At 40.7% G+C, this 14,321-nt stretch overlaps 1 protein-coding gene across 1 annotated transcript in view; it reads right to left on the bottom strand.

Annotated features, from left to right (window-relative positions):
- hpse2 (heparanase 2) overlaps positions 1 to 14,321 on the bottom strand; it is a 64,124-nt gene that overhangs the window by 22,707 nt on the left and 27,096 nt on the right. Inside the window, exons 4-6 of the mRNA XM_028959472.1 lie at positions 6,474 to 6,647; positions 5,492 to 5,663; positions 2,327 to 2,374 (exon numbers count right to left, since the gene is read on the bottom strand). Of these exons, the coding sequence (XP_028815305.1) occupies positions 2,327 to 2,374; positions 5,492 to 5,663; positions 6,474 to 6,647 (394 nt within the window). The remainder of the gene's footprint in view (positions 1 to 2,326; positions 2,375 to 5,491; positions 5,664 to 6,473; positions 6,648 to 14,321) is intronic.

Raw genomic sequence — 14,321 nt, 5'->3', positions numbered from 1 at the left:
GAGACAAAAGTTCAGCAGAGCTGCAACAAATCATCGAATGAGAATGGCTTCGTTGTCGTGCTCTACATCTGTAAGTGGGGTGGGGTGAAGACATGTGGTTTGATTTTGCCAGGGTGAAGGTCTTCACCAGCATCCGTCTCTCCTTCCATAAAAAGCCACAAGAATTCAACATGAGTTGAATAAAGAAATGAAAAGTGGTGAAAAGTTTCATTGAATGCACTTCCTGTGAACATTCAGAAGCCGTGCATGGCTCCCTATCCTCCTTATTCCTCTGTTCTGATTGGAGACTCGAGGCAGCATTGGAGAGAATCGTGCAGCAGCACATGGATATTTCCTTGGACCGAGACTCTTTGGGAAGGGCTTAAATGAGGCTCATGCAGGTCTGCATGCTGCGAAACCAGCAGCTCTTGACAAACTGCCTGCATACATATACAGTCATCCACAGTTGCTGCTGAGAGATATCCCTCATGCTCTCATCTCCCACAGACATTAGCAGAGCCCAACCACCAGCTCCTGAATAACACCACCCGGGGACATGCTGACCAAAAAATACACTTGCAGCCAAATATAATTTCCATCTCATTCCAAGACTCACCCAACACCATAAGGAAGAGCTGTATGTGGCTCACGGTTGACAAGCTGTTGAAAGGAAAGTACTTCGTACTTCCTAGAGTCCACAAACCACTGAAGTAATTCATCATGGCCCAGCAAACTGATCCATAACGTGACACAAGGCCAGAGGGGTGCGGAATATTTTCTTTCATTCGGGAAATTATTAAAAATATTTGTTTGAATTTCAGATGCAAATTAAAGATGACAAGACACAATGTTGGGCTCACAATTCAGAATAAAAAAAAGTCTTACATTTTGACTGCTGCCTTGCAATAAAATGATCAGGACTCCATGGAGATTTCCTCTGTATGTTCACATGAAATGGTGATGCTATGGTCTGTGTGTGTGTGTGTGTGTGTGTGTGTGTGTGTCCGTTCCTGCCTTGTGCCTGAAAACTGCTAAGACAGGTTCCAGCACCCCTGCAACCCTGACCTGGATAAGTGGATTTAGAAAAATGGATGGATGGATAGCTTCTGACACGTTGGGTGGTAAAACGGCTTTTGGCTCAACAAGTATTGGGGAGTTGGTCTTGGACTAGAATTCTGATGTGGAATGTGAATTATCAAGGGAATTTCCATCATAATCTCAATATGTAGCATCTGTGGTCTACTGCTGACAAGTGAACAGTTCAGACAAAAGGAATAAAAACACCCCTGGACTCAAAACTGGCTGCACAATTGTAGCAAAGGAGGCAAATAGATGATATGAAAATGTGCGTTTAATATGAAAAAAAAATTATTAAAAAATTCTTGAGTCGTGGATGATGGGTGGGTAGTAGTCTAGTGGTTAACACACTCGCCTATGAACCAGACGACCCAGGTTCAAACCCCACTTACCACCATTGTGTCCCTGAGCAAGACACTTAACCCCGAGTATCTCCATGGGGACTGTACCTGTAACTACTGATTGTAAGATAAAGGTGTGTGATAAATGCCGCAAAATCTGATAAATGCAGTGGATGGGCTCTATATCTACATTTTTTTAAATTGAGCCTGACTGAGCATGAATAGCAAATATTTCTGGAAATAATTGAAACAGATACATTTCAGAAAGAAATTTCAGATGCCACATTGAATATTTCAATTAAAACACGCTTTGTGCTTTTTGCAACACATCAAACCTCTTCCTTTTCTTCGTACACATATTGCATAATATTGCATGTTCGGTTCAATACATCAGTTTCAGCAAAATACCCTGACTATGCACTGTGTAAAAGAGAAACAATCCTGCTGTGTGACATAACACAACGTGGAAAAACACACATGCCATTTATCTGCTCGTAAACCTAAATCAAACACAGTCCGAGGCTCATGTTTATTTTATGCAAGACGCTTTCTCTTTTTGTTGCACCGAATGGCATTTCCTTTACCAGCTGTCAACAAGGCCATTTTACTACCCTTCAGTGTAATGAACCTTAATGAGATTAAGAGAAGAGGCTTGGGCGTGCGTGCGCATCCCACCTTCCAAAAGCATCTTAACCTTTTGCTGGGAAAGCAGGTGTTTGCAATTACGGACTTACGTAAACGGCACTCTGTTCTGTGAAACAAAAGCAACTGTAAATCTAAGACCCTCACGTTGTCCTATTAGACTCTGTTGTGTGTGTAGTTTGGTAAAACAAAGGAAATGTAAGGCCTGTCAATGATACAGAGAGCAGAATCTTATCTGGCTTTGAGCATTTGACTAGGAACGTAAGTGAAAAAGGTAAAATACCTACTGTTGCCACGTTACAGCATCCACAACGGAACCACCATTCCTCATGAACCTGCAAAGGACAAAGAACGCATGAACTTTCCTACGGTCATCGTAGTGCTGAGATAATGTGAACATTATTGAAGATGTTTTCTTGGTAGTTATCTGTATCTTAAAGAACAAACCCTTTTTTACATTTACACTTACAGCATTTATCAGACGCCCTTATCCAAAGTGACTTACAGTTACCCTGGAGACCCTCAGGGTTAAGTGTCTTGCTCAAGGACACAATAGTAGTAAGTGGGATTTTACTTGTAGTTGGTTTTGTAAACATAAAAAATGTTTAGTGATGTTTTTATTTACAGAGTTTTAAAATGGCAGAAGACATATGATTGACAGCTCTGAATACTTCTGAAAGATTTAATCTCATATCAATATATCATTATAAAACCCATGCAGACCTGGGCTAGTCAGGTGCTGCCAGTCACATGTACGCAAGAATTCTAATCATTCCTGGCAGATGCTTATTTGACATGAGAGATTAGAACCCTTTATATGTTGGTTTTCTCCCTCACTCCCTCGTCCTGCATTGGTGATTTTTGCTGCTTTTCTGTTCACTTGTTCTTCCAGCCATCGTGCCGTGTCTTTGTTTTCTGTCTATTAAAATTCTTTTTTTTTTTTTTTTTTACTGATGTGACGCATTTGTGCCTCCTTCATACCCTGTGGCATGACAATCACATGTGCAAACATATTTCATCTATTTATGTACATCCTGATTACTACTTTGACCTTGCACTAGCAAACAAGCCCCACGCTTAATGTACAGCACTGTGATTTATACCAGTTAAAAATACTGCAGAATGCAATGCCAATGCCTTCGAATGGCAGTAGTTTTTTTCTTCCAATTAACACACGATCACCCTTTGAATGACCTGTGTTGAAACTGCTAATGCACTTGCAGTGATTTGACTCTATGAAAGTGCATCGACATGAATAGCATTTCACGTTGTCTTTGACAGATCCAACAATAATACGTTTAAGAAAAAAAAAAGCAAAGTTCAAAGACTTCAGTAGTTATTGTACGAGTCCTGCCAAGTCAAAATTCAGCACCACAGCAAGGACACACGCTGCCTGTAATTTCATACAGGAGGCCTGCTCTGCATCATTCTGACACAGGGTGGCCCTTCTTCAAAATAGACTCTGAGGTGGAGGCTACGGTGGTATGAAAGTTGTTGTTGCCGATGCCCTTCCACGTGCCCCGAGCACGTAAATGGCCTGAGAAACCGAGGCCCAGCCAAGGCTCCCATTGCCAAAGCCAAGTGAGCCGGAGAAGGCCCATCAGTCACAGGCGGAGTGTGTTTATACCGCTAACTCGGACAGCAGTGTAAACGTAGGTCCGAGCCAAGGAGGGTCTACAGATCCTACAGGAAGCCTGTGCAACCTCAAGGGAACTGTGCACACCTCTCAATCCTTTTTTGGGAGCAAAAGCCTCCATCTCACCGGGAGGCCCGGCTCTGTTTTACAAACACGCAACAAGCCGCATGGCTCTGTTAAACACTTAAGTGTGATTTGCAGACCAAAAAAAAAGTAGGACCCTCCCCCATGCTCACTTTACTTTCTGTCTGAATTCCGATCTCCGCGACCTGCCTCTCCACTTCACATGGCGGATGAACAGATTTATGTGCCGCAGCTCCGCAGAGAATATATATCGTTAATCACGGCGCTCAGACTGGTAGCAGCAAGGGGTGGCGTCTCTGTCTGAAGAAGACCTTTGACGGCACTTGAGGACATCACTCAAACAGCCCCGCAATGCCGCCAGGAGAACGAGAGAGCAGACCGGCGAGAGGAAGCAGGCCTTTTTCCAGCGGGGGGATAAAAATAAATAAATAATGAAATAAAGTGGCAGAACGAAACGCGGCCGGGTGTTTACAGACCAGATAAACTTCGGGACAACTACGGGATCAGGAGAAGCCTGTAAATGCGGCTCAGTTGTAGCAGTGCGGAGTGGTTTATGGGCTGCGTATTACAGGAGGCTGTGTGTTTTTAAGAGGGCCTGTGGCTATACACTTTCCCTGCTCTCCAGTGAGGAACTACAACCTGCTAACAGGCTTCAGCCATTAAATTAAAGACCATATGAGAACAGCACGTGCTGCTATACGGCACACTCTAACACACTTTTACCGTTATAGTCTTACTCGCCTTTTCTTTAAGCTATTGCCAATCAAGCTGCCATGACTGATGGCATCCGAGTGAGAGGCCTAAACGAACAGCGGCCATTGCGCTGTACTCCCTCCGCACGGCATGCCCCATTAACTCAAGGAGGACTGCACCATCCATTCAGTTGTTTCAATAACAGTCTGGTTAAAGTTTCTCTCTTGTTTCTTCTGAAGAACAGGTCTGGTCCACTTTGGGTACATTTTTATTTTCAACTGACCAAGCTCAAATGCAGAGGTGTGACAGGAAATTATTTTTCCAATTGCAACAATTTTGCTGATGATCAAGCAGAACAAAAGCTCCTTTCAACTACATAAAGAAAACAGCACTGCTGAAATTGGGTTAGACTGATGACACGTTTGGAAAAGTTCACTGAAGGCATACATAGACTTCCTGTTTTTTTTTTATTTTTTATTATTGTCCGTAGCATACAGGTGGGATCTCGCTCAGTCACATTATAAATCGGATGACACTTTATTTAGCTGAGGGGATTCTTCATTGGTACGGAGGCCCCTGGGAATAACAGTCCAAGAGCTACATAAACATGCTTCAGCTACGCCTCCCAGAATATGGGGAGACAAGAAAAAATAGCAAAGCCTCTCTGTCTGCTCTCAGTATTTTCGTGAGATCATCTGTATATATTTATTACCATGTAGTCCTAATCTGTGCAGTTATCTCGATTCTTTACATGTACTGGGATGTACGATTTAACAGTCTACACCTTCAAAATTAAGTTTAAAGTATTTGTTTCTATTTTTAAACCATCTAATAACTTATTTTGAATCGTGAAATTGCTATATTGCCATATTTTTGCAATAATTCTTTGCTAATATTAACAAGTTCTTCATTCGAAAAAAATGGTTATTAATTGAGTAAGAGACTTTTGAGCTATTATTGAATACCACATTATTGAAAGTTTGTGTATTTTATATTGGGAAATTCTGTCCAGATTTCAAAGTTTATTGGTGCCACTCACCCATCTAGCAAGACGATGGCATTTTTCCGAGGTCGGCCAACATTAGGACCATAAAGGCTGGCACGGCTGTAGTAACGCACCGACTGGAGCAACGTCTTCAACATGACATAGTCCTGGGCTAGTCGGCTGCTGTTGATGGAACGTGCCACCATGGTGCGGTAGCCATTGGGTTCTGAAATTGATGAGGAATAAGATTATGTGAACTTTGGTTCTGGTATATGGAAAGTGTGGACAGTCTCCAACATTACACAGAATATTCTGCTAGACAGTACTGGAACATTACTAACATCCATATCAATATGGCCCCTCTTGTGTCAATACCCAGCATTCTTTGCACAATGGTAAAATGGACTTTTCTGATGGTGATTTCAGGGTTGTGTTAACACTGTGCTGTGGAAGTGTGCGCTGGTGATGGGTTTGTGGTTATGGTGAGTATTGTTTGGTGCTTTTAACCTACAGCAGTAGAGCATTGGCTCCAGCTGAAAGATGCACTTTGATCAATAATAATTTGCCTTTCAAGGCATTTAAACATGTTAATGATTAAATCTAGCACAAGGACGTCTAACTAGGACATCTAGGTAACACACCTCCAATTTCATACTCAAGACCAAAAAGTCCCCCACGACAGGAAGGGATGCCTTCATATAATTTTGGAACACTCCCAATTATTGTCCACAATGAAACCACAATGAAACCACAAGAATACAAAGCATAGTGCAAAGTGTCCTTACCAATTTCCCATAGTGGCTTGCAAATCGATGCAAAAGTTATTTTAATTTAACACTAACATTTTGACAGATGGCTTGTGGGCTAGATGCAGCATACTGGCGCACTGTTTTCCACTCTCAAGCTTTGTTTAACACTGCCTGTTTTTGAGTGCGGGTGGTAAGGATTTGATCCATGCAAGCTCAATCACGTGCAGAGAAATACCCTAGTGAAAGCCAATACAGTTTCTTCCCCGGTTGAGGTGGAGCGCTCTTACCATTTCCCAGCTCCCAGGAGATGTTGTACTTCTTCCCAGCGCTGTACTTCAGAAGGCTCAGGGCGCTGGATGAGTTCCACGAATTGTCATGGTTCCGGTGCAGAGCGTTGAGCCCGAAGATCAGGTGTAGCCCGGCGCAGTCGGCAAAGTTGTAAAGTTTGTCTAAAGACCTGGCTGGGAGAAAGCGAGACGCAGTTGTAACGGTGATACGTCTCGAGTTGGAAGTAACAAGCCTTGGCTATAAAAACCAAATATGTTTTTTATATGAATACCTTACTTTAGGTGATGTATGAAGGACATTTTAAAGCCAACAGCTAGAAAAGAAGACACATAATATTTCCACTTCCAATATGTCAGTGTAATTTATTCTTTCCGTGTTCTATGAAAGTGTAAAAAGATCCTCAAAAATAAAGGTGCTACACAACATTTTGCTTTATTTAGCTTTTTTGACTTCTTGTTGGCCTCAATATTATTGATTATTCTAAAACCAGCCACTTTAATTTACAGCTTTTATTTCAGATGGCCAATCAGACCTTGAGCCAAATATTTCAGTGGTTTAATGGAGGGTACCACTGTAACAAACTTTTAAAATTCTCTTTGAAACAAACATTTTTCACATTCTGACTTCAGACATATTTTCCCAACTCATGAAGATGCAGTGCAAAGGGACCGTTTGCAAACGTCACCCATCTGAGTGCTTGAATAAAATAATATTCCATATGCATGTCATTTTTAGGTAACAAATGTAATCTCAAGATATCTTCAGCACAAAAAAAAATCACCTGTGTGCCCCATGAACAAGAAATATTTTGGCTTAGAGTTAGTCAATCAGACAACTAGCAAGAATTTCTGTGAATGTCACAAAATGCTCCCCATGAACTTTCTCTAGAATATTGCCAGGAAAATCTTATTGTTCCATACAAAGAAACCAGACTCAGTCGCCTAGAACTGGTCCAGAAAGTTTGGTTAGGGAACTTTGTTCTCTCCCTAACTCATTTCATTAAATGTTGACATTTGATGTTTTCTGGAGCTTTGTGAATTATTTACGTTAAGACTACAAAAAAATATATATCTGAGGGAACCAGGAGTGCTTTTAAAATGGATGTTCATAATGCTTAAATGAATTGTGATGAAGACACTCTGGAAGCACCTCCAAAAAAGCTTGGTTCTGTCACGAAGATGGAGGGCAGTGTGGACACAAAAGCACTACTCCAAAACAAAACCGGGATTTAATCACAAGACATGAAACACAGCAGGAAACAGACCGGGTGACAGGTACAATGCTGGCACAAAGACTAGACACATTCAAGGCATATTTCTAATAACATACAGATGATAAAACTCAGTGAAATCAGGAGCACATAAGACACAAAACACCAGGAAAACCTGGCCCGTAGTGTCAGGTAAAGTTCGGGTTGTGACCGGTTCATTTGTGAGGGTTTAATAGGTTTTAAGGTCTCTAAAGAGTAAAAACAGCTTAATATGCCAGGAACAGAATATGAAAATATATAATGAATTAATAGCCTTTGGTCTTCAGAGAGCTATATTAGGCTCAACGTCAATGATAATAGTCAGCATTTAATGTAAAGTATATCCAAAGTGAATTCAACCTAAATAACCTAAAACCAAACTATTAAAGTAGTAGATAACAGATTATCAGGTCTTTTTTATTTGATGCAAGCTCTTAGTACATTTGATTCCATTTGATTAATTAGAAAATTGCAGTTCCAATTTAATGAAGATTAAATTCCATCCTTCTCATCTTCAAATGACTATGATTCAGGTTTCGTGTGAAATGGCACTGTGACGTACTTTGTAACAAAATCAAACCCATGGCTGTGCAAGTCAGTATTTGACATAAACAAACTGAAAATCCCAGCATAATCCTATCCTATCAACACTTGCACTCCTGTTTATCGTTCCCCTTCCACCTTGTTTTGTAACCCGATTTGTTGAGAGCTGTGACAATAAGCATAAATATTGTTGTGCACTTTGAATTTCCTGCTTTTTACCATATGGCTATCTTTATGTTTGTGCTAATAACATCTCAGTCATTGAAAAGGGTCCATGGAAGCCAACACACCTGCTTAAAGGGAAGGTTTGGCAGAGGCAAATAATAGGAAAACAAGTAAAACTTTGCACCTATAGAATCAACGATAACGACCCGCTTTTGCTGTCATAAATGACATAAATGTCACCAGCAAACACAAAACAGACCAAGGAGTCCTGAGTAATCTCAGTTGGAGCCAATTAAGCATGATTACTCAGGACTCCTTAAAAGCATGTCGGCAGCACCCAGTAGGTGCTGCGACACTGATGTGGACCTTACCTTACCTGACGTGCAATTTTGAGTTTGTGTTCCAAGGCGTTTGCCACACACCTTCTTTACATTTTCTTTTGGCCCTCGAGCCTTGTTTCTTAACAAAACGGTTCTGAACCCCACATAGCTTCATCTACTCCCTTGCTGAATGACCCCTAGGGCGGACGGACTACACAGATTCTGGACTTTATTGACTTTAAGAATTCTTGCTCTGCGTGCCCCTTGAAATGGACTCTGAACACGGTAACTGCACTTTACCTTCTCCAAGTGCACGTCAGCCTTAACAGCAGCACTGAAAGGCCTCTTCACTTTTCATGCCCACTTGACCCCCAAACTGCTCAGCACGGCCAACCGCAGTCCATCCTGTTTCTGGTGTTCTGATAGATCAGCATACTTTGTCATAATAGCATACCAGTAGAGATAACTGATACTCTTAAGCTTAACCCTAAATCTAACCCTAACCCTACCCACATGTACATCTTGACCTTATGTAAAATTTCTTACCTTTATTCTGTGGTATGATAAAATGATAATCTCGACTGAAACACACATGTGCATTAGGAAATGCTATTCTGATCTCTTAAAATCCCGGCCTTTGTCTGCTGGCGCCAACACCCCCCTGCCCCACCAACTTCTTGCTCGCGACACATATCTGCAAATGCACCCCCCCGACCCTGTACACATGTAGAATTAGAGCCTGGAATACCTGATCACATGTTCAATTTTAAGTTTCATTTGGATTGGACTGTTTCCTCTAACAGGCCAAATGGACCCAACTCATGAAAATCGAGTTTCTCCAGTGATTTATTCCAAATTTTCCTTCAGTCTGTCTCCCATCTGAGCATTCATTCTAAACAGTTTAGGAGTGATTGAGGAATTCTAGCTCTCTTCTGTCATTCATGATGAAGAGAGCCAATCACCTCATTGCCATGGAGGACAGCCTGATCCGACACTTGCATTGGGAAGTTTGTCATAAAAGTGATCAAGTATGGCAACGTCCATCCAAAACTAATGCTGTTAGTTGAGGCAAACCATGCCAGACTTATTCAGGAGAGACTAGAGCTTTCATCACTACTTTCTTCACTTCGTCCCTGTGAAGGGCTGTGTGAAGAGGTCATAAACACACTGAGCTCATATGCAGCAAAAATTGACTTGCTGTGTAGTGTGACCACTGGCACAAAAGGAGGACACTTGGGTGCAGAGTTGGCCAGTAACGAAGTAAATGTAATTTGCTACTGTAACTTAAGCAGCCCTTTACTAAAGTATTTTTACTCCACTATGAAATCTGTTTATCATTTTTACTTATAAACCCCCAGGTGAATTAATAATGTGTTATATTTTACACACAATCTGCACAGTTTCATCCCGAATCTGTCTCCTTTATGTTCACTGAATATCAGTGGGAATCTGCAACTTTTTTTTTAACAAAACTGGGATTTATATATTAGAAATATGAATTTTAAACATGACTTTCTTCACATGTTCAGTGCATGAAAAATAACACTGATGGTATTATCCCTAGATACATAATAAGCCAGTGCAGTAAGGTTATTGTTTGAAAAGACATCTAATTATATCTAGTTACACTATTAGTAGAGACTATTAAAATTTGATGATCATAAAAATGGCAACAAGATGACTTAACTATATAGCAAGCACTCTCGTTTTTAGTGCAGCAGATGAAGCTTCACATTTAGCAGGTGAACATGACAAACGTATCAAATTAAAAAAAATATTTCCAGAATTGACCGTTTGTTTATTTCAAATAAAGTGCATAAAGTCTTCTGGGTCTATGCTTGTAGATGCAGAAACAAGACATGAACAGGGACAGTGCAGAAAAAAGGATCTCCTGGACCCCCAGACTGAAAGGTTTCTACCTCTCCTGTGCAACTTGTTTTCTGAAACAGCTGTCCTATTAACAGATAGTTATGAAAAACACATCAGGTTATCTACAGTCCACATCCGATCTAATGATGGTGCAAAGGCTCAGCTGTCCAAACCTAAAGAGGAAGGAGAGGAGTCGTAGCAAGGTAGGGGCAGAAAGGAACTACAAGAAAGGATCTTGGATGAACCCTATGTTATATTTTTCTTTGCAAAATGAAGGATAACACTTGTCATGGCACTCATATTTTTTCTCCTCTCCCCTTCTGAACCGTTCATCCTGAACGATCCCACCACTGTATGCCAGACTCCAGCTGTCCCCCAAGATGGTCCTTTGCTAAATGTGCTGTTGGTATGGCAGAGTAATTATGCCAAAGACGGCTCCAGCTCTGATCCATGAAGTGGGGAGAGGATCAGTGTACAGCCCAGCTGCCGGACGACACCGTCTGGCTCGAGTTCAGAAAAGTTGTCCAAGGGTTTCCAGAAACTCCAAGTCCATCGATCTCTCTGTGATTTTCTCCCCCATCTGCCCATAGGTACAAGACCTTTACCTCATGTAGCTACAGTGCAGAGTGAAGTCTTACACAACCACAGCAAGGACTGGTGCAAAAAGACAAATTAGAGGGGAAAGTGTCAACGAACTTGAGTCCTTGGAAATATGCTATTGCTTTTGGACCACACCGTTGTTTAATTTTTAAGGTATGCTGGTCTCCCATGTATTCTGTCATCATGAGGTACAGAGACACTGCTGATAGGTCGAAATATTTTCCGGATCACTTGAATCGCCCATACTACACCTGACAGAAGGAAAACATGATAGTAGTGGAAAGCTGACATTAGCATTTATTCCTGGTCTGGGGGTCTTCTGAAAATACAACAACCAAATCTCTACAAGAATGCAAATCATGGCCATACTGAAGACACAGCACAAATGAATAATCAAAAACTGAGCTGGTTGTCACTTTCAGAAAACAAAGCCCTGCCGAATTGATAATACATTTAAACTAGGTTAACAAGATTACGCATGGCAAGCCAGTACTGAACATTTCAAATTTCAAACCGTAATTCCACAAAAGGATATTAATTGGGCAAAGGGCCTATGATTGAATTCACTTCTGGTTGAAACAAAGGGTCCTACTTTCATGAGCCTATTACAACAGATGTGGTCTGTATACTCATTTCTGTGAGGTCAAGTAAAACCAAGGGATTTACATAAAAAAAAAGTTAATTGTGAAAGTGAGGTGATTGTCATTGTGAAACACTGCAGCAAAGCACATGGTGCACACAACGTAATGTGTCCTCTGCTTTTAACCATCACCCTTGGTGAGCAGTGGGCAGCCGTGACAGGCGCCCGGGGAGCAGTATGTGGGGGTGATACTTTGCTCAGGTGTGTAATTTGAGTGCAAGAATCTCTAGGTTTTACATAATGTATTAAACACTATGTAATGGTTGTTCAAGAAATAACTTAAACACACAAAGGCAACAGAGTGCAATATCTAATTTATATAAATATGTGACACATAACTAAATCACATATGCCCACATGCCATCATGGTAGGAGGGTTAAAAAAAAATCAAAGACAGAAAATCCACTTCAGCAAGCGTAATGGAAACAGTTGGGTTCTGGTTATTGTCAGAACAGCTATCCGATAACAGAACCCCCTACCCCCAAAATGAGCCAAACTCCAGCCCATAGTTCCACGGCTCATTTCAGGCCCACCACGTCACGTGACTACCTACAGCATCGATGCCTTGCCGCAAACTCAGCTCTCATTCGCCAGCAGCCTCTCCTTTCTCCAACCCCCTGACGACTTGTAGATTCTCCACAAAGACAGCGACTTAGGTTCTCTTAACTCAGCTGGGACGTAGCCAGGAATGTGATGGAAGAAGCCCATATAAAAAAAAACAAGTGCCAATGCTTTCAGCATGTGAATCCCGACGAGCCATTTCGCTTTAAAACAGCGACGGGAAAATTGCTTAATTGCTTCATTGCCATCTTATCTGCACGTCAATCTATAAATGCTAATACTTCAGATTTCCTCTTAATACCATTTTTACTTTCATCAGCCTAATGGCTTCTTGTAATTGCACATTGATTACGTGGCATCGCAAAAGTGTCTGGGTAAACTCAATGCACAGAACTACTGATTACGGCGAGAGAAAACAAGACATGTAGAGCGGAGGAGGGGGTGGTTCAAGAACGATGCTTTCATAATTAGCCTGCTCATGAACCGCAGTCATCGGGGAGGTCCAAAAGAGATCAAACAGAGGGTCCTAGGATCTCGGACAAACCTGCCGGCCTTGAAAGCCTTGCACAATGGTTACATCTCACACCAGTGATTAAAAGCAATGAATCAAAGGGAAAAAAATAGAATAACCACAAAGATGCTTTGTTGACTGATAGCAATGATGGCCAAAAAAGATGAAACCTAGAGTCCTCCTCAGTCCCACAAAGCTCTGATAACTTTGTGTACCGATTTTTAAGAAATAATACATGATGTCACGTTCTAGGGTTACTATTACAATTTAGTGACGTTTAACTCCTTTAACCATAACATGATTGCAATGACCTTGACATGTGAAATTAATGTAGGGCTACACAATTAATCAAATTTTAATCACGATCACGAGCTTGGCTGCCAAAATTAAGATGATTGTTGGTGAAATTACAGTTAAATAGTGGGCTCTGCTGCATATCAAATCCCTCAAACAATAGTCAGCCAACCACCAGGGGGCAGACAAAAGGATAGACTGTATGAGTGGCAACGTCAAATTGTGACAGTGAGATGTAATGTCAGGAGCAATAGGTGACAACATATATATATATATACACACACACACACACACACACACACACACACACACACACACACACACACACAAACACAAAAAAACAGATATATACACTGGTTCCAAACTGATTCAACTGCGCTTCTCTGAAGGTACGAGAAAAAATTGCTGGACTTTTGCATCACGTACAGCTGTAATATCAAGCGAACAAAGAATCAAGGCATAACATTTCATAAGTAAGGTTTTATTTCATCATCTTGTATGTTACAAAATTTTCTTTTTTACAAATTCAAGCCACAGACCAGAGCATCTGTCTTCCAATTCCCACCCCATAGGAACAGCACAGTTTTTGTTCTGACACCTGAATATATTGTATAATTAGTTCATTGTCTATAATTCTTGACAAATCTATGCAAAATGCCTCTGTGTATTTACCTGCGCTATATATATTTATTTTTTTTATATTAAATTAAGTATTTTAATTGTGACATGACTTCATATATTGTCTGTTTAAAACAGAAAGTGCAATAAAATGTGCCTAAAAGAATACCTAAAATAATGAATAATCATGATTAATAATCATGATTACAATTTTGCTAAAATAATTGTGATTATCATTTTGGCCATAATCATGTAGCTTAATGCAGTAATAAAGTCATTCAACATTCAGTATTAATAACAGTGGTGGGAAGTAAAAAAAAATTATGTAAAATGTTGTGGTACTTTTACAGTAGCTTTTTGTTTGAAATCTCTATTTACTTATGAATAGCCAATACTAAGAAGCACACAGCATTGGCAAATACGTGACTACAGTACAGAAATATACACATATGCAGCTGTGACTAATATCTTTCTTC

Source organism: Denticeps clupeoides, chromosome 2 (assembly GCF_900700375.1).
Source record: "Denticeps clupeoides chromosome 2, fDenClu1.1, whole genome shotgun sequence".
NCBI lineage: Eukaryota > Metazoa > Chordata > Actinopteri > Clupeiformes > Denticipitidae > Denticeps > Denticeps clupeoides.
Note: the sequence above shows the minus strand (reverse complement) of the source record. Positions and strands in the feature narration are given on the sequence as shown.